General features: G+C 46.3%; 1 protein-coding gene across 1 annotated transcript in view; it reads right to left on the bottom strand.

Annotated features, from left to right (window-relative positions):
* Positions 1–27,256, bottom strand: part of LOC106639825 (protein groucho) — a 127,200-nt gene that overhangs the window by 47,744 nt on the left and 52,200 nt on the right. Inside the window, exon 5 of the mRNA XM_089594760.1 lies at positions 400–537. Within this exon, the coding sequence (XP_089450886.1) occupies positions 400–537 (138 nt within the window). The remainder of the gene's footprint in view (positions 1–399; positions 538–27,256) is intronic.

Below are 27,256 nucleotides of genomic sequence, written 5' to 3'. Positions count from 1 at the left end.
GTGCCCGGGGTTCAATCACGTTTCGCGAATTGTGTTTTGATTGAAAATTTTCCTTCGGACTCGCAGAGAGTATCATGTATTGGTACTTAAATATATGTATCGCATTTTAAACAGGTTCATCCGACTTTTGAGCTGTGTAATTTAAATTGCGAGTCATTTGTTTGTACATGATTAAGTTTACTTTGACGAAAAGTCATAATTTTTCTACGTTACGATTATCAGACAGAGCAAAAAAGTCAAAGGGAAATCGAGACACATGTAAAAAAAAAAAAAAAAAAATATCCTTTATCTGATGAAAGTTTCGCGTTTTCATCATCATTACTCGCCTCGTTGTTTGCCAAAGGTGCTAATTATGTACGCTATACAGTTGTATCGGGTAAAACAGTGATTAATACTCACTCCAATGATCGTGTTGAGCTCGGTCATGGTGACTTGCTTCGCCCTGTCGACTGCAGTGGCCACTTGTTGTTGATGGTCCTGCGAGAGGAACGGCAGAATTTGCGCGATGATGGCGTTCAGTCGCTTCGCTATTTCCGTCTGCAATCAAGAGAGAAACGTCGACAAATTAACCCTCGCTTCCTGCACCTGCCGCTACATCGACAGTGTATACCACTCGCCACTTTCTCTCGGGATCTCGCTTTCTGGGTACACTTGTATGGATGTAGAGGTGTGTGTGTGTGTTTTTTGATATACATATATGTGGGTTTAGTTCGTTCGCAATATGCTTACAGGAGCACGGCGTGCGGCTTTAATCGACTTTACAGTTACATGAGACGTAAAGTTCATTTAAAAGACTGCGTATAGGTAATGCATCACACTATAATCTTTCAAGTTGTTTAAAGAGCATTTATCTTTGGTAATTTTCTCGAGTCACATCACAGCTAATGATCATTTTCCCTGCTCACTATCAAGGATTCATTACATATTTTACACGATATATTATCCATGGGGAAATTATTTGTTTTTTTACGATTGCAATTAATCGTGCAAAAGTATTGTTTTTTGCATATCATTACATCGAGTCAAGTTGCAAAAAAAATGTATTTCCGATGCAATTTTGCATCACCACTTCCCCAATTTGCTTGCACGTAACATTTTCAATGTTCGTATTTATAGCATGGAAAATAAAGAAGAGACCTGTCCCCTCCTCTTATGGGTTCCAACGGAAACATCGGTTGAAAAAAGAAACGGGGGTCACACGCCACCGGAGAGAACAGAATGGAAAAGACTTTTGTTACACCGTGCAGTGTTTATGCGCAAGGCAGACACGAAGCCAAGCCAACAACAACTGTACAACTTGGCTGACGTGAATTGAATTAAATTTGCGGCTCGCCTCGTTGCGGCTCAATCTTCGGAGCCGCGCCCATCCCGCCTATATACCCTTCCGTGCAAACGATCGTGAACACGCGACGCGAAACACCACCACTACCCCCCTTCCTCCCGGAAATTGAGTTTGATTGACCCACTATGAGGCACGGCTAATGTAAATATTTTGTCAGTCGCTCAAAACCGGAGAGATAATCACCCCCTATCGATCGAAAAATTTCATGGCGCTCGCCCACCTGATTGGCGTTAATCGCGTTTGGGGGCTGTGTTATAATTCGCAACTGTGCGAATCGCGAGTTTTTCCAGCCGTGGAAAATACAATAATCGCTCGAAGGGATAACGCGTTACGAGGGGGTTACCGATACTCATCACGGAGCTGTGCATGTTTATATAGCTACGGGGATCTGGAGCCGATGAATCGGAACTTGATTGGATTGGACTCACCGGACGGAATGTATACGTACGTGAGCTGGCGATGTGTATACAGAAATCGATTAGAGGAAATCGCACTGGTTGTATGTGTACAGTATGAGTTTTCGCAATCGTAAACCTCGGCGTTCCCATGGCCATTAATTAGCTATTGGGTACAAAAACTCGGTTACTCTATACCTAGCGGTGTAGCGCCCGAAAATTATACGGTACATTTTTTTTTTTTCGACCAGTTGCACCATACTATCGGGTAATGCGAGCGAAAATAAAACGTAAAATCATAATTAAGACGGCAACGAGCTCGCTCGGCTGAGTGAAAACTCGTCTTTCGACTCCGACACGCTGTAGATCCAGATTTTACCCGACTCGAGAAAAAACAAGAAGCTTGAGAGAGTATACAGGAAACACGCTCGATCAAACGAGATTTCAAAAGTTTCCATGTGAATTCCGTAATATCCTGTGGACTGACGAAGGAAAAAAATCTCGCACGATCTTATGACGAAAAAAAGAAATAATTAAAACCAATGTCATTGTTAATGGTGTGGTAGAATCGTGTGCCAATTATTATTAGGTATGTTACCACTTCAGGAAAGAGAAACAACCGAAATGCCTAAGCTATCTGTTCTCAGTCATGTACCCAATTTTTGTGTCAACATTGCTCAACATTTACATTTCAATGATGCACACAAATTAGTGGCTCTCAATGTTAAAAAAAGTCCTTTAAAGTGAGTCATACGCACCTCACAAGTATACCGGTATACTGCTCTTCTCGATCAACTTGGCGCTTGTACTTTTTTCATTTCCCGTCTTTATACTCGCACACACGGCGGTGGAAGCCATAACAGGTATAAAATACCCGATAACCGAGCGAGTATAGGATTAATCGGGCGCAGTTTAACCAGGAAGCAGTTTGCTGCCTCGCTCGCTCTGCCAGGCCGCTGAACCGATGTTAATCTATTTGGCGCGTCGCCGCCACCACCCCATATTATATATATATACCCTACGCTAAGCGGTTTCTTCGTGTATTTACACGCACACTCTCCTTCATCATTTTATATATACACACCAAAGACGCGTAACTATATAACACGCGCAGCGTCAAGTATCGCGTCATACATACCGCAACAACGCCACCTTTCACTCGCTCCTGTATCGCTGGAAAATGAGGGAACGCCTCCCCATCGGCGCCCAGGCTCCATTACCAACGAGTTTGTAATTTATCGCCCCGAGACCCCATAATCCCGACGTTTATTAAACGAGAAAGCTCACGATGTGTCTTTTAATTTGACACGCGCTTTCCAATTACAGCTTGGCTCGAGCCAATGTACAGTGGTCTGCGAGTAAAGAAAACGAGGCTCGCGAAAGCTCGGTGGTTCAACCGTGTATATAGCCGAGGTCTATCGGCGAAATTAGGCGGTGCACGCGCAGATTTCAGCGGTCTCGCAACAAATTGGCACCCGTAACGCCGCGCCGATTTTATACATACAGTAGGTATCGCTCGCCCGATTGGCAGCGTGTATAATACCACATTCGCGACTCGCACGGGCTAATTGAAACATATGCAGCGCACGCGCGAGCGCTTGGGAATTCTTGGCAAGTTTCCCTGAACAGCACCGGCTCCCCCGAGAGACTCGGGCCATCACCTACATGTATGCAACGGGAAAGGAAAGCGGGCTGTGTATAACGTGGGGCGATAAATACGGACATGTGTTACCGTTCCATTGGCGATGGAAGGACTGAAAAAATAGTACCCAACGATGTACAAGGGCCCCCTTTCTTTCGATCGATCCTCGTGTACGCACCGAGTGGTGGCGAGGGGGGTCGGTGTATTCGCGGCTGCGAACTTTCCATCAGGCGGTGGGAACAATGGCGATCCATCTCCGCGGCGGGAGACCAGCCGAGCGACAAAATTGCTCTTTCATTCGGCATCGAAAAGCTAGTGCTCGAGGGAAAAAGAAAAACAAAACAAAAAAACAAAAAATAAAAAAAAGAGAAGTAGAAAGGAACGCGGGGAAGATACTCTGCACCCGATAGCGTCCAGAGACCATAAAAATTCAATGCTTCCAGAGGACGAAGAAGGGGAGATGGGAAAAAGGAAGGAAAAGGATGAGAGCCAGCGACTCGGAGTGACATCTTGGCGTATAAATTCCGTCGGGAGAAATATCCCGGGCTCTATTTCTATTTGCTTCTTCCTTTTTTCCTTTTTTTTTCCTTTTTTTTTTTTTTTTTATTCGATCGCGTGCAGCGTTTCCTGCATCTTCTCCTCGTTATATGCACCACAGAGCGCAAAAAAAGAGTTGAAAAAAAAAAAAAAAAAAAAAAACCGCAAGACCAAAGTAGAAGTGGAAAAGAAGCAACCAGATCGGGGCATAAACAGCGAGTAGTATAGTCTCTCCTGCGCACTTGTCGAGAAGGAAGGAGAGAGAGGAAAACGGTAACGACATCGGGGAGCAGCGTGTAGCGACAGTACAGAGCAGGGATCGGAGGGGGGCGGAGGAGGAGCTCCCCGGAAAAGTTCGGCCATTTCGTTTAGTTCGCCGGAAAAGTCGGGCTGGCTGCTGTTGTATATAGATGGTGGTGGTGGTGGTGGTGATGGTAATGCCGCTATATCCAAACCCCTGACCCTCCACCCCTTCGCCTCGGTGCCATATCCATACGCTTCTTCTCTCTTTTAGCTCTCCCGCGTGCACTCTTGCTGATGCTCTCGAGTGGCCGCTGAATTGCGCTCTGAAAAGCCACCAGTGCCAGCAGCGGTACTCCTCTGCCCCTCGCTCCATCCCATTCATTATTTTCTTGGTTACCTCTCACCCGGGGAAAACTTCTCGGCAACGCAATTACGTAGCCCGTACTGCTGCTTCTGCACAGCGGTACCATCAGCTCGCTCTTTTCACCCTCGATTCGCTTGCCAGCTGTACCACCACCACCCGTCCTTTAGCCACGATTTCCCACACCGCACTTGCTCCTCTCTCTCTCTCTCTCTTTTTTTTTTCCTTTATCTCTCCGCTCGCCCTCCTATCTCTCCACCGCCGCTCATATTTACCCATCGCGTCATCCTCCTCTATCTTTTAGACATTTAATCACCCGTTCTCTCTCTCTTTCTTTTCCTTTGCCTCACCGCCCATCGCTGTTGGTACATCCTTCTCTGCATCGCTTGGCAATAACCCCGTCCCTCGCGTCCTTTTCCAGCTGGTGGGTATAATATACATTTCTCTTCCATCGTCCCTCCCTCCCCAAACCTCCCGGGGGGGTTTTCGCACTTTGCTCTTGCCCGTGGAGTTCCCGGGACGGAATTGGCGAATGGCTCGACTCGTTTTCGCGTACGTTATAATTAGTGGCTTAATGACTACCACTTGGAGGGCGACGGGTAATTAAAACAACAACTCCCTCCTTCCACCCGACGAGGGCTGCCTTGGGCTCTAAGAGCATCTGATTTGACGCCTCGCGCACGCCTCCCCTTCCACCCTTTCTTTCCTTCCTTTCTCCTGACCCCCATCTTTTTTTTTCCTTTTTTGCTTCCTTTAGCTTTATCAAATTTTCGTCTCTCTTCATTCTCTCCCGTTATTCGGGCAACTTTTCATCGTTTCTCATGATTCATCGTTTCGCTTATCGATCAGACCGTAAAATCCACTTTGGTCGTTTCGGTCAGTCGACTGGAATCTAATCGCCGATGCTTCAATACATAATCATCTTAGAATTAAATTATTAAATTTTTATTCATTATTGAAAAATGATTCAATCGTGATTCTGAATCATTTGAATCACGTGGACAGCCCCTCGCGCAAAAGTACCCTTCGGCACACTTGGAAAAACCCGAGAGGGAGTATGTCGCGATTTACGCGGAAATCATGTTTCCTTCCGCCCTCGCTTAACCTAATGGCCAAATGGGAGGGAAAACTCGCGGTGGGCACGGGCGGTGCAGCGGGGAAAATGTAAGAAAGAGGAAGCAACTACCCGGAATAAACGGCGGTCCATGCATGAGGGGGGAAAAAAACGAGCGAGTACAAAGAGGATGGGGGGACAGCGAGCAACGAATCGGAGACCATATCTTATCCCCCGTCTTCCTACTTGGCAGTGCGCACTGGGAGGAGAGGAGGCGTTATAGGGGCGGGTGGATAAATATTCCATCGGTACGAGCATGTTTTATGTACGCGTCGATGTACACTCCTTTTGCTCCTCTCTTCTCCCTTTTATACGTACACTGCATGTTACCGTACGTGCGTTTGGCTTGCGCTGAGCGCCGGGTATAATTCTCCGGTTCCTTTGTCTTCCTCGTCGTCGTCGTCGAAGAAGAAGAGAATAGTCGGAGGAGGAGGAGGAGGAGGGGATGGAAAGAGAATTAATCTTGGCTGTTGCTGGGATTCTTCGCGTTCCCCCGGCGCGTCGTTATTCAAGATCTTGAACGGCGGACGGAAAAAGTTAGCGAAAGGTGCACAGGTTACATATACCTAATAGGGAATGGAATAGATGATGAGGTGCGAGCGAGCGATGTGAGGGAAAAAAAATAAAATAAAAATAAAGTTTGGTGGTAAGTGCGAAATGGCACGTGTCTTTTGGAGGTCCTTTTAAACAAAAACTTGAATCTGTTCTTTATCGTCTAAAACATGCACACGTCGATAAATCGTCGTGGACTGGCAATGGCAATCGTAAGACAAATGATCGCGTACCCATACCCGTAGGTGTGCAGTATGCACTCCCGTCATCTCGATTGCAGCGGCACAAAGGAAAAACAAAGAAGGGAAGGAGAGGAGAACAAAAAAAAAAAAAAAAAAAAAGTCTCGCACCCAAGAATTTTCCAGTCGAGTGTGCATTACTCGTGTCGGCAAGCGCGGGCGCGAGTACGGCAAGAGAAGAAGGCATCTTTCCGGAATGCAGCTCGGAAGCCGGGTGCAAAGTGCCTTACCGTGTGATGCGCTGACATACCCATATATATATGTATGCGCAAGAGGTAGCACGGTGCACATTGAGCTCCTCGAGAGATAGTGCTCCTTCGCAACAAAGAGATATATACGTTACGTATGCGCGTCTCGAGGAGCTTACAACGACGGGAGGGCAAAGATGTATTGCCACCGAGTGTCGTCGAGTGCCGGCGCGGGTTTATTTGCTACCGCCTGTGTTGTAAAAGTGGAGGAAGCTTTGAGGTTTCAGGGGAGAGACGTACGTGCTTTCGAGTGATTTGTCGTGGTCGATCATTGGATACTTGATTTCAAAGGTGCATCGGTGGTGTAAGCGCGAGTTTCTGGCTAAAAAAAAACTAAGAATGCAATCAGATGCCAAGATAAGTAAAAAAAAAGGGCAAACACGACGAAAAGTACAATCAAAATAAAATAGATGCAAGGACACAGAGCAAAAGAGCACACGATTGAAGGACAAGAGAGAGAGAGAGAGAGGGAGATGGAGGCGGGGCATGAAAATGCAAAAGTGTCCAAGTGCGCCGATAAAATTCTTCGGCTGTAAAACGTTGACGTGAACCGAATGCTTTTGGCTGTTGCTCCTCCTCCTCCTCTGACTCGCTGGAGCTTTTTTCCTCCCTCCAGCCCCCGTCCCTACGGCAAGCCCCGGCAGATACTCCGATAATCCGATACGCTGCCATTGCTGTCATCGTCGTCGCTGGTGCTGCTGTTGCATATAGCCTAGAATCCCCCAGCCACCCCGTACGTAAACGCGCACCAGTGCCCACCGAATCCACCTACGTACGTATATATACGCATTCGCTCTCTTGACGTTTTTCCTTTTTTTTCATCCATCTCCTTTTTTTTGGTTTTCTTTTTTCATTCATCCACCAGCAGCAAACTCGGGACAGAGTCTTCCTCCGCCCGATGTATAGTATCTCTATAGCGATTTTTCCGAGCGCCGCGTCTGCATGTACACACGGTTCTATTGAGATTTCTTTGTAGGGGTGAGGATGCGAAGAGGGGGATGCTTTATGAATAGTAAAAGTCGCTCTTTTTGCTTTGCATCAGCGAGAGAGAGAGAGAGAGAGAGAGAGAGACGGTGAGCACCCGATCCCATCCTTTTCCCCGGGCGCGTTTTTGTCGCCACCGGGGCTCCCGGCCGCGGCATTTTTCTTTCGCGTGCTTTCATCGCCGTGCGCGCAATTAAAAAATTTTCCGCACCCTCGGTGGGAATTTGCACCCGAGGGGGTATTATATTGAGTGCGCTTGATAACGCGTAGGCTGCGGATTTCAGGTCATTAATTTAGTGGAAAACTTGTATGACGCGCGCCTCGGAGCTGGATGATTTTTTTAATTCATTGTGTGCAGCGTCTCTTAATTTTTATTAATTAATTTTATCGAAACGTCCTTTTTATGATCACGTAGATGCCCGAGTTTGCCAAAGTATACACACTTTGATGTACACTGCGCACCGCATATTTTAATCTTCATAATTTTCCATTGAAATTTACATTTTACATTTTATCAATTAAATCATATGAAATGCTGTCGTATCCCACTGCCTCGCTCATAAATTTTTAATATTCCTCTTTTTTTTTGTTTTCAGAATCACATGGATGCACCAGAGGACCGTATGAAATCGCATCGAATAACTGCGTTTATCCCTCGGGTAAGTAAATCAAATAAATTTTTCGATAATGAATGATCCATTTATAAAAATTCAACACATATTATTACTGTACACATACGCGTAGCGTGTAAAACAAATCAGTGCGTTCGCATAGAGAAGAGTTAGCACAGAAAAATCAATCGTTTGAAGTATTTTTCTCATAACTGTAATTTCGGTGGTGAATCACGAGTCTCTGTGGCACTTGAACATCAAACACCTCCCTGAAAATGGAAATAAAATAAAAAAAACCCTTCTCACCCCCTCCATCGCAATTGTAATCCTATCGATAACGCGACATGCCAAGCCCAGCAAAATTTACATTTCATCAGTAATGTTGACCATTGTCGCGAAAATCCTTGCGTAGTAGTTCACACTCCCGCTCCGTTACTGCTCTTCCGGTATTTCTGTTTCCTCGGCGGGCAGAGGAGACCGAGCGACGATAATTGAAAACTGCTCGTCCGCTCCGGTTTCCCCGCAACAACTGTAGCGCTCCCTCGGCCAAATGATCGGCGAAATTGAACGTTTCGCAAGTTCATGCTCAAAATCGCGAGGTGAAAACTTCTCGATAATCCCAGCATCCAGCAGAGATCGGATTTTTGTCGCCCACGTACCTATACGTGGCATCATTGACCACCTCCTTCCTATCCATTCCCCGTTCCACTCGTGGATAAATGTACAATTCACGCTTCATGATTTCATCTCGTTAGCCCACCCCTTCTTCCACTGTGTGCAGTGCGATTGTTGCACAAACTGCGCGGTTTTGCGCGTGTACATACACTGCTGTGTATAGGAACACGTGAAAATTGAATTAATTAATTGAACATCGAGGCGAACGTGGGGTTAAGCGAATATTGAATAAATTAAAACAATATTACAAGCGCATCGTCGATTGGCATGGATACGCATGCTGCGGCGGTTGCTCGATGCATTATGTAAGCGATGTGATCACGGAGCTCTCGTTGTTGAATATCATCGGTTTATCGTTATTTCAGTGCCGTTACGTGCACGAATTATGCGTCATGTAGTTCGATAATCAATCATTTCGGTAAGTTGGAATATATATATATTTAAAAACATTGGCACAGTATATCTAGTACGTGAAATATGTAAAGCACGAGGCTTAAAAAGAGAGGATACGACGACGCACGAGAATACCGAAGGCTGGGTGGCGTTGTTACAGGTTAACAGAGTTTACGTATAGGTTCACAACTATATGCAGCTTATACTGCGAGTAAAGTGTGGCCGTACCCATATATATTATACACTCGTACCATTTTGCAAGGAGCAGAGAAGATGAATGCAAGGTCTGCATTTTGTGCGTCGAGTCTCTCTCGTTCTCGGTCTATCGCTGCTGAAAAGGGGAGGAGCACAATTACCAATATACATATAAAGAGAGAGAGAGAGAGTTGGAGGAGCAAAAGTAGGGAGACTGCTCGAGAGAGATGGAAGCTCAGCTGCCGAAGATTGCGGAGGGAAGAGCCGTGCTGCTGCGGACCTGGGAGGATAAGTGGTCCTTCACACAGCTTGCAGTGCAAAAGGAGGAGGAGAAGTATAGTATGTGGTGCTGGGTAGTGGTAAAGAAGGAGAATAAGAGGAGCCTGGCGGGTGTGTGTGTGTGTGCGGGTGGTGAGGAAGAGATAGTCGAGGAGTATTTGACAGACGGCGAAAGATCGGGGATGTTTGGATGTTTGAGCTTGGGAGTGCTACGTCAGCACTCGAGAGTCGTCCGCTGCCTCGCTCGAGTGGCCCTGGATACATATACACACACGTAGGTGCTGCTTTGGCTACGTCTCTTTCTCTCTCTACTGCGGGGGAGCAGCTCGTGTATTTTTTTTGTCGTACTGGTGTGCTGGTGGTGTGCTCCCTTTCAAACAACTATACGTCTGTAAGGCGAGCGAGTGCGGTGAGTGGGATGATATTGCGATCGAGTGGCGATGGATTTTTCGGCTGATGATGCCAGAGCGTACGGGGAGCTTATATTTCGTTTCACGAGGGCGCCTAGCTGAATCATATCGTGCGGTTCATCTCATTTTTTCATGTCTATGCTTTGAATTCCTTTTTTTTTTTTTTGTTAGTTCATTGACGTAGGTCTCTTTGGGAAACACGGCGTCTGCTACTTGTAATTTCGACAAATTTTAAAATAGAAGATGACTTTGTTGTTTGGTTGGTCACGTCAGACTTTTTGAGGGGTTTCTTAGTGTATCCGTTTTATGAGACGCAAGTAATAAAGTAGCGAGTCTCCAATACCATTAAAGTAATCAAAAGCACAATGCGCCCATGGGAGCCTCGAGCAAAGATTTTGAATTTGCGGAGATAGAACTAATTGATGTCTATGTACTGTTCACAGTTTCAATCGTCTACACCCACCTCAAACCCTGGCCTTTCGGTCCTTTATTCTCTCCCCCATCGAGCGAGTAAGTGTATCTTTTCACACTCGCTTTCTCCCGAGCATCTTCAGTCCCTCTCTTCGAGTGTCGAAGATCGATTAGCACAGGATGCCATCAGCTTTAGTGGAAGGTGGAACTGTGGTGAGAAACAGGCAAGATGTGCACCAGTCGACCCAAGTATATCCCCGAAGTGAATCGATGTGTAGCTATTCGTGATGGTGGTAGCGGTGGCAGTGGTAATGTGTATACTTTCATCAGTTAATCAGTCGAACTCACGAGAGCTAATTAGAGCCCTTTGCTTGTTCCTCTTTTTTTTTCTTTCCTTATCTGCTCATGGTCGATCGCGTTTAAAGTGACGATTTTTCCCCTCCCCTATACTGTTCATCATGATCCAACTCATGCAATGATTGTACATATGGTCGAGAGCCCGACTAATCTGTGCTGCGAGCAACAACTCGGTCCTCCACCGCTAATACAGATCGTCCGTCCAAATGAAGCAACCTATAATCCGGTTTCCAAATTTAAAACTCGCACGGGTATATCTACATACAGGCGTAGCTTAATTATGGAAAAATCAAAGCGATCGTGCCGGCCGGGCGCGTTCAATTAATCCATTAGCATAAGCCCATATCAGCCTACCCCATACCCCAAAGCCGCCCGCAGAGTGTAAAAGGAGCAACAGTACGCAGGTCGGACCGATCGATAGGTGCCAGTGTACAATGATACATACGTTGAAAGACAGAGAGAGAGAGAGAGAGAGAGAGTTTATCGAAAGCCCACCGCAACTGTGGTATATATATTCTGTTTGATTCGCTCCTAGCTCGGGGGATGAATAATAAGCGCGAATATACGCAGAGGCATGATCATCGGGAAGGAGAGAGAGGGCTCTCCTCGAGCAAACGAGCGATGGAAGGAGGGAGAGGACAAAGCCAGGACTGTCGCCGCATCTCTCAACGTCACTTTGTAACCATCCGAGCTGCAAATCGGGCACGTATATACACACCCAAGGGAAGAGAAGGAGGAGGAAGAACGGGTTGGCGCTACGACCCAGGCCGCAAGAGTACGGTCAGTTTGTACTCTCTCTCTCTCTCTCTCTGTCTCTCTTCCCTGCTTGTTTCTCTTCTCTTCTCCTCTCGGCATCGGTGCAAACAGGGAAGACAGACAGACCGAAGAACACAGTGGTAACAGTATTATATATAGCTAGTACAGCGCCTCATAGTCTATAGTGTATACGTATGTATATATATACCAGTGCATGGTTAACCCACCCATCTACCCCCCTCCGGTACTGCTGTCGTTGTTTATTAGGCTTGTCTGCTGCTGCTGCTACTGGATGTCGCGTTGCGCAAATGCAAATCCGCGACTGCTGTTGCTGCTACTCGCCTCCTCCTCTTCCTGCCACTGTGACTCCCGGTAACGACTATAGGAGAGAGTTGACGCTGCATGGCTTGGGTTAAGCTCGCCAAGCTTTCCCTTTGCGGTGGCCCTGTATTTACATGTATATTTGTATATGTGTATGTGTGTAGAGACAGTGTATGCGATGACGGCGCTCGGCTACAAACTTCGCTGGTGTGCAGTTAATTATAGCACGTTAGATTCCTTATGTATGTATATATTTATATAGTTGGTATACCTATCTTGGCTTGATTATTTTGATCAATTCGAGAGCTCGAAACGAGCAAAGTACTGTAGGTATATATTTTTTCATTCACCGATCTTTGAACATAAACGACGCGATCGGTATATTTCTGTACATCTATTAGCACGTATTGTGGGAGCTGTGAAAAAGAAAAAGAGAGTGTCACACAAATGGCAAAAGAGAGCGTTGAGGAGGAGGGGGCGAGGCAACGTGCCGACCGCTATAAGCTCACCTGATGTATCCAAGCTCCTTTGAGATTCCACAACCACCCCCCGCACCCCCCCCTGCTACGGCTAGTCTGACCGCTTGCTTTCCCGCACGCTATAAAGCCCTTTCCTTTGCACCCGAGCCACCGAACGGCACAGTAGCAGCCTGCCTGGGAGCTCAGCTGACCGCAAGCCGCAACGGGGCTACTGCCTTGATTAAACGCGCCATAGACCGCCATTATCGCTGATTGCGCTAAACATTAACGGACTGACCCTTCCTCTCTCTCTGTTTGTGCGTGTATGTATTGGTATGAAATAGCCCGAGGGTATATACATATAGGCTTCGCTCCTCCATATGTGTATTAGCAGAACGACGAGCCGCCACCACCACCACCTGTGAGTCACGCGATTATTGCATGCACGTGAGCTCGCTTTCACTGTCGATGAGCCTGAGTGTACCTATACGTACGTACACCAATGTGCACGCGTGGTGTTTTATCTCTCTCTCGTGCACTTGCGAGCCCACATCATTCATCGCACGGGGCGAGTCCACGGTGGTAGCAGCGATGTATGATTTCGTGTTTGATTAGCCAAACGCTAATTGGGCTTCGATCGCCGGACTCTCTCTCCCCGGGCGAACTGGATGGAGAGATTGATGCTCATTGCGGTCTCTGCTGCCCCCTCTCTGTATACGCGATACTCCATGTACCCGCTCTCGCTTTTGATTCATTCGGGATGATAACTAACTTGTGCTCCCACCGATTGATTTTCCTCTTTTGTTTGATTAAATTTCATACCGTGTCTACGTTTGCTTTGTTTTTTTTTTTTTTTTTTTTTTTTTTCCTGTTAGTTCGCAACACGTGCAAGAGAAGTTTTTTTACTGTTGTTTTAATTCGATCCGAAGACCTTGAATAAGCGCAGCAGATTCAAAGTTCTATGGCCAATTAAAGACACTGCACACTAGATTAGCGATCTCGAGCCCCAGGGGGGAGGGATGAGAGTTGGACTCGATTGGAGAAAGAGAGTGCCCGAGGAAAGGGATTTTCATGAGCTCCGATAAGCCGCGGCTATACGTGGGGACCACGTACCCGTAAACACACTCGTATCCGCAGCTAAAGCGCGCGGTGGTGCAAAAAAGTGCTGACGCGCTTCCGAACCCGATGGAAAGAGCGCGGAAGCCACTAGCGCTCCCGTTTTTTTTTTTTCACCCCCTCTAATGGCGAGTAAACAGCCATTTACCAGTAAGTCGGTCTGTTTGCTGCCCTACATCCGGAGATACCCATCTCACGAAAACTTTTGGTCAGCTTTTTCGGACCACCCTTCGCATTCCCATACTGCACGAAAAAATCAGAACTGTCGTCCATTATCCAGCCCTTGGCCCGCTAACGAGAAGAACAGCTCTTACTCTTAACGCCCGAGCGAGCAGCGGTGGCTCCGCCACGCCCCCCTCCGCTCTGCTAATAATAATAATCGTCATTGAATTCGCCCCGGCGTGGCGGAGCGACGGCGGCATCCGAAGCGTGAAAACGATACAGCCGAGAGCTCCTCCCACGGAATAAATTATCGTTCGCCCGGCCAAGTTTCCCCTCGTCGCAAATCCTCGGGCCCGTAAAACAGCCATTTCTCGCTCCCGGACAGCGGAAGAAAAGCCCCGGCAGAAGTAGCTCGAGGCTCATTTAGTACGTAATGTACGCGCGAGGGCGTAATTAACGGGCGGGCCGTTCGGCTGTAGTATAACACAGAGCGGAAACGCGCGGCACCCCACGCCCTCTCCTCTCCTAGCTCTTTATTCCCCCCCCCTCCCTCCCTCCATCATCCCTCTGGTCTCTCTCTCTTCTTGCTCGAGCTTTCCTAATTTCACGACGGTGCTTACTCGGAGGGCGGTGACTTCATCTCGAGTTTGTACTTCTGCCCTCCCCCGCCACCTCGACCCCCAGCTTGCTCTTTCGACGCTACTTTTTATTGTGCGCCCCTTCCTTCCCGGCTCTTTATTACTCGTCGGTATGGGTATCTTGTTTTTTCTCCCCCGTCGGGTATTAACGTTTTCATTTCTTTCGGATTTAGTTGTCATCGAGGCGTAGGAGACCCTGAAAAACTCCAATATGAAAGATAATAATTGGGACACTCCAACTATTAGTTTCAATGACTTTGACTGCATCAAATACAAAAGGTTTTAAAAGGTATAAAGTAGGACTACCCAAATTAAATCAATAATGATTCATTCCACGCTCGAAGGGTTGAGTCTTTCGAGGCGACGATCGATTGCGTGAAAAGCCACCCCGCCCCATCCTCTTCTTTGGAACAGCGTGGTATAGGCGCTTGCATTCATGGCATTAACAAATGAATCCCGAAGCTCAAAGTTGCCCCCCTATACCTTTCTCTTATCGTCGACCCATAGGGTGTATCCTGAAGCGAGCCAAATTAATGCGGGTCCAAGTAACCCTCCCTTACTCACTTTTGCCCGCAACGGCTTCCTCGTTAAGATGTTGACGCCCTCGGCATCGCGACCAAGTTTGAATCGCCGGCTTCCCACTTGACGCGCTGCTAACCCTCGAGTGCTTTCTAAGGGAGAGAAGGGGCGGGGCACAGGAGAGGGTGGTTGCCGTGACACCGAGACACCGTGAAATTTGTGTCCTCGATAAAAACGAGGGCTCGGATCCTTCGGCTGTTGGCGGCTGTATTGGATTAATTAGAGATGAACGTGCTTCATTTTTTTTTATCTCCTGAAAAAAATCCCAAGGTGGATTCGTTATGAAACAAATTGTAAAAAGAAGATACTGATTGATACGCGCGATTCAAAATCAAGTGATAAAAACCAACAGGATATGAAAAACAGCATTTTAAACGAGTTGTGGAGGAGCTTACGTCTCTTTTTTTGTTTAGCTTCCAATTATTATTTTTTCTACTCGTTTACGAATAAAAACTAGTCTGCACCGAACACGAGCCTGCTCACACATTCCTACGTCGATAATCGAGAATTTTGCGAATGGCAAAATTGAAAGGGAGCCGAGCGAAATGCTTCTTGGCAGGGTGGTAATACACAAGAAAAAGGGCGGAAAAGAGAGGTACAATACTACGAGAGCAACACCAGCGCTAGAATGTAAAATAGCGTACAGCCGAGCCGGGACGTTTAATATCGGTGGGCTCGAGATCCGCACCCCCAGATTTTTTTATTGCCTGTGCTGTACTGCTTAGAGGGAGGGTCACCCCCAGCGGTGCAACAAGATGAAAAAAAAAGGGACCCCGGCGACGGAGAATTAGTGCGAGCCGTGAACTTTCCTTTCTTTTCGGTGCTATCCACGCGCCCTCGACGGCGAATGGAATAATCCCGCGATTGTCCCGGGCATATCCACTGAATGGCCGGAAAGGGGGGATCATTGGGCTCGCGACGAGGTAATTTACCGGTGCTGTATGAAAATAGTCCCTAACGACGAGCCGACGTTTCTTTTTTTTTTTCAATACCTATGTGTGCTCTAGAGCTCGGCCCTCCTGTCCTTGTTCGAATGGAGGTCTACGTACATATAGAGTGTGACGTTTCTTTTTAGCATCTATTTTGCACGCTCACGGAGAAAAGAAAGCAAATCGAGTTGGTGGCTTAAGCTGTAAGTGTAGAGGAGGGCTAGAGGAGAAAGTATTACCGTGTGACGTTTGACGCTTTTCGAGACGTGAAACTTTCATTGAATTCGTCAGAGCCGAAATGTAAATGTATGAACGCAGGGTAAAAGTTATTTTGCACCCACGTGACGTATACTTTGGTCTTCTCGAAATATTTCTCATTTCACTGAATCGTAGACTCGAACAGCTCGAAGAAGAGAAAGAAAATAAAAATATACGAGCGCCGTAGTGGTACACAGGCTTGGTGAGGAAAGTAAAACGGAGAGGATGGACGAAGGTTTTTCCAGAGGGTCGTGAGAAATCCCTTAACGGCACCCACTGGGGCTCTTTTTTACTCTGTAGTTCCAACACAGGCGAATGTCGATAAAAGTGCCCGACAGCGATGAGCATAAAAGTTCGCCGCGAGAACATCGTTGGTGTACATACATATCCATCTGTACTACACGCGAGAGGAGAAACGTGACAGTTAACTGCTATACGGTAAACATGTGGTTGTTACCGATTGGCCTGATCTTTTATGTTATTGCTTTTTTACATTCCAATTTGCGTAATGTCTCAGACGACACTTTGTATTGATTTTCACTATACGAAGCGTTTTCGACTTTCTTCGAAGAAAAATGAAGTATTATTTTATTTACGCGTGAAAATAGGTAGAGGTATTTAATGCTCCCAAAGGATTACGGTGTCTCCTCGATGTATGTGCAAGGAGTCTCGAGACGGAGGGGGAAGGGGAACGTAAAGGTTTACGCTTGTCCCCAACACCTATGAAGTGCAAAATGTTGCAGCAGTTCAAAAATACGATATCGCACTGTCAAGGGGGATTTTGACGAGTCGGAGTTTTTTTTTTTCTATTGTCGCAATACGAGTGTTTTCCACCGTAAGACTGGATTGACCTAACCACGTTTGTTTGGTCAGTTGAAACAGCGTAAACTCACTGCACCCCCAAAAGGATAACAATTTGGTTGTTTGCAGCAATGTGTTCGGATGGCATTTTGTTTTGTAAATACATTGCACGCATGTTGGTCCATCGACTGCGTACATACAGTGTATTTATCAACACTTCCAGTGTTTTTTATTGCTGTGTAAAATTATCGATTAAATTTCCCAAGTAATGAATACATGGAGTATCATCATTTCATCCAAACTTCCCTCAATCAGTTCTACCTCATATATGATATTCGTGATTAAATTTGATATCCTTAACAATCAATAAAAAGTCAAAAGCACCCAAAAGCTGCTGTAATCGCGCAACAAAACCACTGGGGGGTAAATAAGAATGGGAACGAAAGACGAAATAAAATCGAAATAGCTTGTATAACAAAAGAGGAGTCAGGAAGATGACAACAGGCAGCACCGCTATGATTCGTTAACGAGGGTGCTCGTCTCGAATCTCTTGGCCCCCTCGTTTAATACAATGCTGCCTGTATTAATCGTTAAAAATCCGTGGCCATAAAAATGAAAATGAAAAAAAAGGCGAGCTGCTAATAGAACCTCGAGTGGAGATAAAACACAAAGTGCGTCTTTTTTGTTTTACGCGTACGAATGTGCGTCGCCACGAGAGTTGCAGAAAGCCTCGAAGTGACGCGGAGGGGCGTCGTAAAAAGGCGACCGGCTCTCCGGTGGAAAGTCGTAAAAGCGCTAAAAGACTCTTGTTGCTCCTCGCGCGCGCGTCACACCAATTCTTTTTTTTTTTTCTTTTACTCTTTTAGGAGACATGCGGAGCTTCTTCTTTACTTTTTCTTTGTTGTTGCTGCTGCTGTTGCTCGTAAAGACTTTCAAAGAGCCGCGACGCTTTTCTTCCTTTTTCTTTATTCTCGTTCTCTGCGCTGCCGTTTCTTCCTCCGTTCCTTTCTCAAATCACTGCGTATAAGACGGAGCCCCACTTTTATAACCACGAAGACGATTTTGCAAAACAAGAAAGAATGAGAGTTTAGAGATTATAACGTGGCGAGTTGTTTGTAATTTTTTATTTTCTTAAAACGTGAGCTTTATCAAGTTGAAAGATAAATGAGAGAGCATTAAACGCCCTGGTCTGTCGTTCCTTTTATATCTTTGTGCATTTGCGCGCAAATAGGAGAATGAATATGTTTGCACAAGAAAAAGAACCACTTTTGTGGATTGTTAGTGTGGGAGAGTGTTAGTGGAATTATTTAACTAACAATCAAGGGACAAAGCAAGACTATTTAGTGCTGATTTTAAAAGGACAAGTAGTAGTCTCCGAGTTTGGTCAGACATCACGATTGGATTATTTAGTGGAATTTTTTCGAATAAGTGGTCATGACCGTGTTTGATCGGGCATCCTAATTCGTCGATACGACTGTTTGGTGAACATCTTTAACTATGGACAAGTAGTAATATCAAAGTTTGGTCAGGCATCTCAATTTATCGACACGATTATATTTGTTTCGATTTTTACAGACAAGTAGTAATATGTAAATTTAGTAAAGTATCTTGGTTGTCAATTTTAAAAAGACAAGTAGTTACAGTCGAGTTTGGTCAGGCATCTCAATTTATCAACACGACTGTATTTGTATCAATTTTTACAGACAAGTGGTAATACGTAAATTTGGTCAGTCGTCTTGGTTGTAAGTTTAAAAAAAGAAACAAGTAGTCATAGTCGAGTTTGGTCAGACATTTGTATTCCAGTTAGGTAAAAATGTTTACAGTCGGTACATTCGAAGGAGGGCTCGGATAGTATACGACAAACGTCTGTAGAAAAAAAAAACAAGATCCCGGGAATCAATTCAAAGTTAAATTACTTCCTCAACTCCGGCGCGGCTCAATTGTCGCGCGCGTCGTCTATTCTTTGCAAATATTCGCATGGTAGGCCGCACTCTTGGCTCTGCCCTGAAAGTACCGTCCCATTAAGTCATCCTCGTGCTTCATGAAACTTTGCGAAAAACGCCGTCGTCGCCGACGACGAATGTGCGCGCATAAAGAGGATTGGGAAGAGAGGCAAATGAGATTTAAAAGAGAACGTGGGAGCAGCCGGCTCGCCGAGTTTTTACGGTGTCACTTGGTGGAGGGAAGCCGAGCAGAGAAAAGAAGGTGAAAGAAGCGGGAGCTTGGCGATATTGTCGAGAATTTTAAGAGCCATTTGCGCGATCCACGGAAAAAGAAGGGACAGGCCTCACGCTTCACCGGTCCCCAATCCAATTCCGCGGCGTCGTTGGCCACCAGTAAAGTGTTCTGTTAACGCTAATGTCCCCTCGTAAATAAAATAAATAAATGCACAAACCTCTCTCGGTCTATTGGGATGAGGGAAATAGAGTAAAATTGACGTGTACGTCGCCCGTGTTAGTGTTGACGCGGATGGATGGCCTTTTTACGGATGAAAGTTTTAAACACTGCTGTGCCCTGTAAACTCATCCCTGCACTGGAGGACTTTTGTATTATTTAGATGAGTAGTGAATGCCCTTTTTTTCAATGCTGTTGAGGAACAAGCAACACCACCAGGGCTCAATTGAATATGGATAATTAAAACAGCTGCATCGCATAAGTAATTCGTTGAATTGATCGATAAAAATCGTTCAAAGAAACAGCAGCAGCACACGGCTGAGGCTTCAAACAGGTAATTTCCGTCGAAAGAGCCGCTCCATTCGTCACGTTCCAATAACCAAAACTCCCCCTCAGCGCTCGGCTCGGCGCTTTCATTTCAATTCATTATCCGAACGGTTATCGCTCCTCTTTCGCGCGCTTATTTAATCAATCAAACTCTCCCCTTCACATCCACCCACCCTTCTCTCCGTTCTTTTGTCCCTCCTCCTTTTCACTCTTTCCCAACGCCCTTCCCCACTTTTTCAACCCCCCCCTCCTCCTCCTCGTATCTGCCATTTTACCTGCTGCAGCAGCAGCGTCCGGCAGTAGTAGTAGTGTCTCTTTTCTCTCTCTCTCTCTCTCCTACTCCCAGTACTCGTCGGCTCGTTCATTATTCATTTACCGGTTTAACGAGCCCGTCCGCAAAAAAAGCGACGTACGCGCGCACACTCACCCTCCAACTCCGGTCGATAGCCATTCCACGCTTTGACATTTTTTTTTCCACTCACTCCTTTTTTCCATTTCGTGCGTATACATATACATTATCACACGGTCACCGACGCACGTGTACGTACAGGTGAAAGCTCCGCGGGGCTTTGATACCGATTTTTGCCCCTTTCCCATCCACCATTGGTTCGCGCATCGAGCATTAACAAGGTTCGGCTCGGCTTTTTTCATTACTACCCCGGACGGCCATCATTGTGATTATTTCGGGTGTTAAAAAAAGCACGAGCTCGGAAATTCGGATGAATTGCCTCCGGCCTCGGGGTGGGCTCATTTAGCGGGATTCCCGGCTCTACGCGCATACCCACCATTCTGTGGGGGAAAAATATAGCTGTACTTTGAAATGAAATTAGCTCCGGTGATGATTATTTTCAGCCGCAGGGAGATACCTTAAAAGTGAGTAATCAGGAGAGCGCTTGGAAGTGCGGTCAGAATGAATTAATCAAAATGGAGATACGCGTGAAAAAAATGGGGGCAATGGACGTTCGGCTATGGGTTCTTTTTTTGCTAACCATCGGTGGATACCGAGATGACGTTACTGTGCAGGAATGGAGAGGGATTTCCGCATCGGTGTCCTGACTCAGCTGCGAGTCAACTTTGCCGTCTAATTTGACTGCTGCTGCAAGGTATCTTTTTTTTTTTTTTTTTTTTTTTTCACTTTTCGTTGAACTTTCATTCTCCAGTAGCTTTGTATATGCATAGCTGGTGCAGTTTGCTTTGAGCGTACGCACACACACTCGCAGGGTAGCAGTAGGTAGTCAACGTTTGCCAGACGAATCGAAAAATGGGGGCGACGGGGGAGAAAGAGTTGGACGAGCGAAACGAACGGACGGGAAAAAGAGAGGGAAGTAGAATAATCGGGGAGTAAAGGGAAAGGCAGCCAGCGGAAAAAAGCCAGAGAAGGGAAGAGGAAGAAGTAAATGGCGATGGGGTGATTGGGGGAGGGCCTGGGAAAGGGGCAGGAGGGACAGGAAAAAAAGCCAAGAGCAAAATTCGCTATCGGAAAAATCGAGCTTCCCGCCGCGCCTATACGTACACATATATACATGTATACGTACCCCTATGTGTGCGATGTCACCTCATACCTTGGCTCGCTTTTTCCTCTTTTATTGCCGCTGGTGTGCACACACAGTTCCTCTCTCGCTCTCTCGTCATTTCGCTTCCCTCCATTCTGCTCTCGTCTTTTAAAACGCCGTGTGGAAAATGAACGACCGAGCGCTCCGGCCGCGTGAGCTTTCTTTTTCGTTTTTTCTTTCCTCCGCTCCTCTCTGCGCTTCCCTCCCTTGTCCGTGTGCTCGATGCCGCTATTTTTTTTTACGCGTCCCTTTAGCCACTGCTTCTTTTTGTATCGCTATTTTTGGTTTTTTTTTCGAGACTGGAGTGACTTTTTTCAGGCTCTCTGGTCGCAAGAGCGCGGGGACAAGGGAAGCGTCAGAGTTCGCGCGCAGATGGGAAATTCCAGGGTTGGTCGGGGTAGCTCCGATTTTTCGAGAAAATTTGCCCTTGGGGAGAATTCGATCTGTTAATGGAAATTTTTCCTCTCGTTGAAATGAGTTTTATCCCTCAAATATTTCAAATTGTGGCAAGACTCGTTTGATAAACAATCGCTGTTTTCCGTGCGTGAATTTACCACTCACCTCGCTTCTTCCTTTTTTTCCCGATTTTAATCTGCACACGAAATTTCCAATTCATACGTGTACAGAGAGTAGCCCGTGCGTGTATTTATTCAATTGACGACAAGGCAGATGGTCGGTGGTGGAAGGGGAGTGTAGGGGGTGTATTTATGTTCGTATAATCAGCCATGCGCCACCCTGAGCCGGTTTTTGGTCGTTATATGCAAAAGTGATATGCTCATTGATTATACACATACATACACGTACGCGAGCACGGGAAGGGGATTTTATGCCGCAGCTGCAAATACAGGCGGACAAACCGGCGAATCCGTTTATCGGAAATGATTGGATCGAGAGGGGGATGCTAGTGGGAGCGGCCAACAGTGTTTTTCCGCCCTCTGTGTATTTGTACCCAACCCCTCTCCCCTCGCCGTTTTCTCTTTTCACTCGGCTGTGAATAAATGCCGCTGTGCGCAGTGACGCGCTTTGCAGTACCTACCATCTCTTCCCGTATATATGATAATGCATTTCGCGCCCTCTGTTTTTCGCCTCCACCCTCTCGTTTTTCCGCGACAGCTGCCGGGAGGTTTTTTCTCTCTCTTTTTTTTTTTTTATTTCAGTCGAATTATATGTGCATTTGATCGTTGCCTTTCCCCTCAGATTAATGGGCAGATTGACAATCGAAATTTTTCATCAAAGCCGGGGATTATTCATTGCGCTTCTATGACGATGCGCAATTTAATTCCTCTCGTTCGTCTGCCCCTGCGTTTAAATAATTGTTTCATCAAACCTAGCCTCCCCCATTCAGCCTAAAAGTTAACTTCATTAAAAAAAGTCCCTGGTTGTATTTTCACGGGTAAAAGTGAAAAATCAATCAAACAACTTTGTTGCGAGAAACGAACGCAAAACAACAAGAGGTGCGCATGCGAGCACGGAACAAAGTCAGTAGATCTCGTTTGGTTCCGAGAAAACGCCCAGCCAGAGTTCCCGAAAGCGACGGCTCGCATGTTAATTACTTCCAGCAGTTAGTCGTCCTTACCTGCGCCCAGCAGCGCGACCAACAAACACCAAAGCTCTCTCTCTTGCAGTAGTAGGACGGCAAACTTTTTGTACAGCTATTTTTTTTATCGCCGCGCCAAAACTGAGTGGACAAACGACAGAGCGTGTGCATGGACTCTCGTTAGTTTGGGGCGGACCTTTTTGTTTCCATAAGCAATTACTCGACGAGGGATTTCGTAAAATTCGATGATTATTTTTGTTATTTTGCACGAAACTCCGTCAAGCTGAGAATAATGACCGAAAATTCAATCCTCTAACGACGACCCATCTGCGTTGGTTGAAAGCAAAAAACACAAGGTATTGGCAAACGTTATAAATATGTACACGCTTTCTCTCGTCGGGGTCGACATCGTCGATCGCAGTGTACACTCAACACAACAGCAGCAGTGTAGCTCTGTAACCCACCGTGCATTAAAATTAGCAGGCGAAAGTTGCATGGCGCCAAACAACAACATCGACCACAGTACGATGAGAGGGAGAGAGAGAAAAAGGGCTCGCAGTAACAAAAGCTGAAAGGTACAGCTGCCCGAGGGAGACGGAGATAAACCAAAAAACACGGGTGAGAGAGGTAGGAATTACTCGTCGCTGCTGCACCTATACATACAAACGAAGGCAAAAAGAGCGAAAAAGGGGAGGTAGAGAGGAAGGAGCACGTACGCGCTTTGCATAAGCGAGGATATCGCGCGCGAAAAACGAGCCGCTCATGCGCCGGATTAAAATTTCATTCTACCTGCTTTACCACCCCCACCCTCCCCGTTACCTCCCGTCTGCCTTGCCGTATACACGTTGCGGACAAACACAGACGCTCAACCCATCACCAATGCACTCGATATGTACCCTGCAGTTGTGCATAAAGTATTATAATACACCCGTGCGCTAAATATTTATTAGCGAGAGAGGGGATGCATTATCGAGTTGTGCGCGCGCACACACACACACACGAGCGATTAATCGGCATAAATCGGCACGTTGGGGAACTTGAACCACCAATGAGAATCGATTGTACGCTGGGCCATAATATTTTGAGCTCGTCCGAGCGTGACAACGGGCTCGCGCACGGGTATTATAATACACATTTGCATTTGTGTCTCTATCTTCTGTCACGCCCTCGTCCCTGGTGTACCGATGCAGGTTATACCGGCACCAGCAGTCGTCGCTTTCATTTTCCAGTTCGGTGCGCCCACGCGGACACGATGTCGTTGTATCGTCGCTCGTCGAACCGGTATAATCATCATCATCATCAACATCATCATCGATTGTTAAGGGTAGGGAGGAGGGAGAAAATGCATGGAGAGAGAGAGTGAGAAAAGCTCGGATTTAACAGCGAGTGTATAATATAGTGTGTCCGTCTGTTGGTGTGAATGAGGCCAATCGTGGTATAGAGCGTGCACGCGGTATACAAATTGTTCAGTATGGTATTGCACACACGTGAACTACTACCTGCGCTTATGCAGATTACGCAGGACAAAGCTTACAGCCGAGAGTTTAGGTATGCGCAGTATCATTTCTCGCTTTTATTATTTTCATTTTTAATCTTACATTAAAAATGCGGTTACGAGTTGGATGGCTATAGTATTGTGCGATGATTGATTGGTACAATATGGTGAAAACGAGTTTGTGAGCTTATAGCACGTTATACGTAAGTTTTAAATTACATTTTATTCGCCCTTTTCTTCCCATCGTTTCGACTTTTATGCTCTGCGTGTATTGATATTTGTTTTTGCGACAAAATGGTAATTAAACTTGATTAATAGTATCTTTATACATACAGGTGTCATAACAAGATATAGATACATTTTAACTCAGAAAATATGAAGGAAAAAAGTAACTCATTAGGGATGAACATGCAAACAAATATTGAAAAGAAAAAAGGGAAGCATAAATCGAAGGGCGCCCAGACGAGAGTAGCACGAAAAATTCCGCTCATCCCCGTCCGACAAACTCACCCACGCTCGATCGAAAAACAAAAGCGGCCTCGCTGAATAATCATTTCAAAAACGAAAAGCAAAAAAAAGAACACGTAGCACCGCCCCCTCGTTCGCTTCGTCAAATAAATTTCATCCGAATTCAATTCATACGCGATGCTGCACGTCCTCCTCCCGTCGCAGTAAACATAAACGACGAGCCAGCAGCAGCCACCTCCGTGGAATGGACGCGAAAGAAACAACAACCGCGTGGGTGTGGCGGTACAGTGCTCTGGTTGAAAAATAAAACAGCCAAGATCGAAAAATCGACCCTTGTTTTTGCGTGCGCGCACATAACTTGTGCAGGTACACGCGCGTCAATATTGCTCTCGCGACGCGCACGCGGCAGGGGCCCGAGCTCTGAAATATGACGCGGCAGATCGCACAAATCTCCGAGCGATTTATAGAGTCGGAGATGGGGCGCTCGATATGGAAAATAGAAATTCACTCCCACGGAAAACATTTGCAGAATTTTTTCGGCTTGACTTTTAGAAAGTCGGTGGTGGTGAACTTATGCCCGCTCTGAGACCAAGTTTGGGCACTGCACATCACGTTTTAACGTAACAGAGTGCTGTTTTTTTTTTTTTTTTTTTTTTTTTTTTTTTTTAGTTCATGAACAAGGAGAAAATCACTACTGTAAAATAAATAACTTGAAAAAAGTGCAAACAGTACCACCGCAAGGTAACAATAAATCACTCTTTTTTAAAATTTAAATCTTACGATTTTGTTCACTCTTGCATTATTGGCGTGAATTTTCTACTTACTCGGATTATTCGCTAATTTTCGAAAGAAAGAAGGCGTAAGTATACCTCTGCTGGCCTCGAAGGGTACGAGAGGAGGGAAGCGAGGTATGAAAATGGGAGACGAGCAGAAAAAAGAGCACGAAACTTTAACAATCGTGCGCTGTTCCATGCACGGTAGGACTGTATGGCAGTCACGTACTGCTCTGTGGACACTTTTAACTTTCTATTTGTACACTTTGCACTGCGTGTGGGTGTAGGGACTACGAGCTGATTTGCTCACGTCAGCTACACTCTTTCACTGTTCCGTAATACTTTTTCTCATACGTGTATATACACATACAAAAACTATATCGTAATCCACAAGCCCATACTACCGATTCCCAAACTTGCTGCATAAGAGAGGAAAAGAGAGGGTCGTGATTCATCCTCGAACCGTATAAAAAAACGTAACTACCGTGGAAGGGTCGAAAAAGTGAGAAAACAGATGATTCTGGAGTCACATATCACACATGGAGTGCAAATTCAACCGGTCAGTCTCCCTTACATATCCGTCCCATCAACTCTCGCGCACTGTAATACGATGGATCGGATAAGTCAGCAGAGAGACGAGGAATAAGGGACCCAAGGGGGTGGAAGCGCAGGAAAGCCCTTGGCTTTCGGGGGGCCTCCCTCTCGAGAGGGAGCAATGTTTGCTCTGTCCCTTTCCGCCGCCTGGCTTTCTCTCTGTCTCTGCTTGTTTTTCCCGTTCCTCCGCGACCGGTGGGATCCGATTTACGATTCGGGCGCGTCCGGTCAGAAAAATAGGGATCGCGTAGGGAAGAGGGGTGGGGTTACCCATCCTCCGGCTCGCCCTCGGTATTCCGTTCTGCTAAATATTCAATAAACGCGCCCATTATTCTCATCACGTCGTGCACGCCCCCCCGTCGTAGGCGGGGAACCGAGAGAGGAAAATGAGAGATTGCGAGGACGAGTGGGTCTAATTTGTCTCTTTTTGCGCGTACAGTGTACGAACTTGATGGTTGCTTTGTTGTAACCCAACTATTATAGACAAAAGAAGGCGTGCATATACCTACACGAAATAAATAAACAAATCGACGATCCGTTTGTACGAGAAATCAAGTTGATCAACGAGCCACAAAATCCAAGCGGACGATATCGATTAAGCTGTTACCCGGTGCACGTAGAAGAATCAGCTGGGAAGAAACAAGTCGGAAAAGCTTCTCGGGAGTACGCGTACGTATAGATATATACATACACAACAACAGCAGTCGGAAGGGGGGAAAGCATAAAATTCAAACCCGAGAAAGATCCTCGCCCACGGCGTCTCGGGGCTATCCATTTCTTCCGTTCCTCTGGCTCGCCGTGCATTATGTAGCAGAAGCTCGCGCTGGCGGGATTGAGCTCGAGAGGGGAGGGGGAAAAGATGCTGTTTATCCCCCAGGATTACAAGTCTCGGCTCTGCGCATCCATATTCCGTAATTTGCTCTCGCTTCTCGGCAGCTGTGTAAGAATGAGGGCACCTTCGCTTCGGTGTGAGTATCTACCGCAAGAGTTTCTTTCCTTGCGTTTTCGCGCAACGCAGACACCTGTTCTTTTATTTATCCGCCGGGCGAGCCCTTTCTTTTTTCTATCTGTGGAAAAATATACAGTTCGACGATTGCGTACGTGTCTCT

This window comes from Copidosoma floridanum, unplaced genomic scaffold (assembly GCF_036245765.1).
Source record: "Copidosoma floridanum isolate Cflo_tuat_1 unplaced genomic scaffold, Cflo_Japanese_pri ptg000001l, whole genome shotgun sequence".
In the NCBI taxonomy this organism is placed as follows: Eukaryota; Metazoa; Arthropoda; class Insecta; order Hymenoptera; family Encyrtidae; genus Copidosoma; species Copidosoma floridanum.
This window is presented reverse-complemented; position numbering and strand designations above follow the sequence as displayed.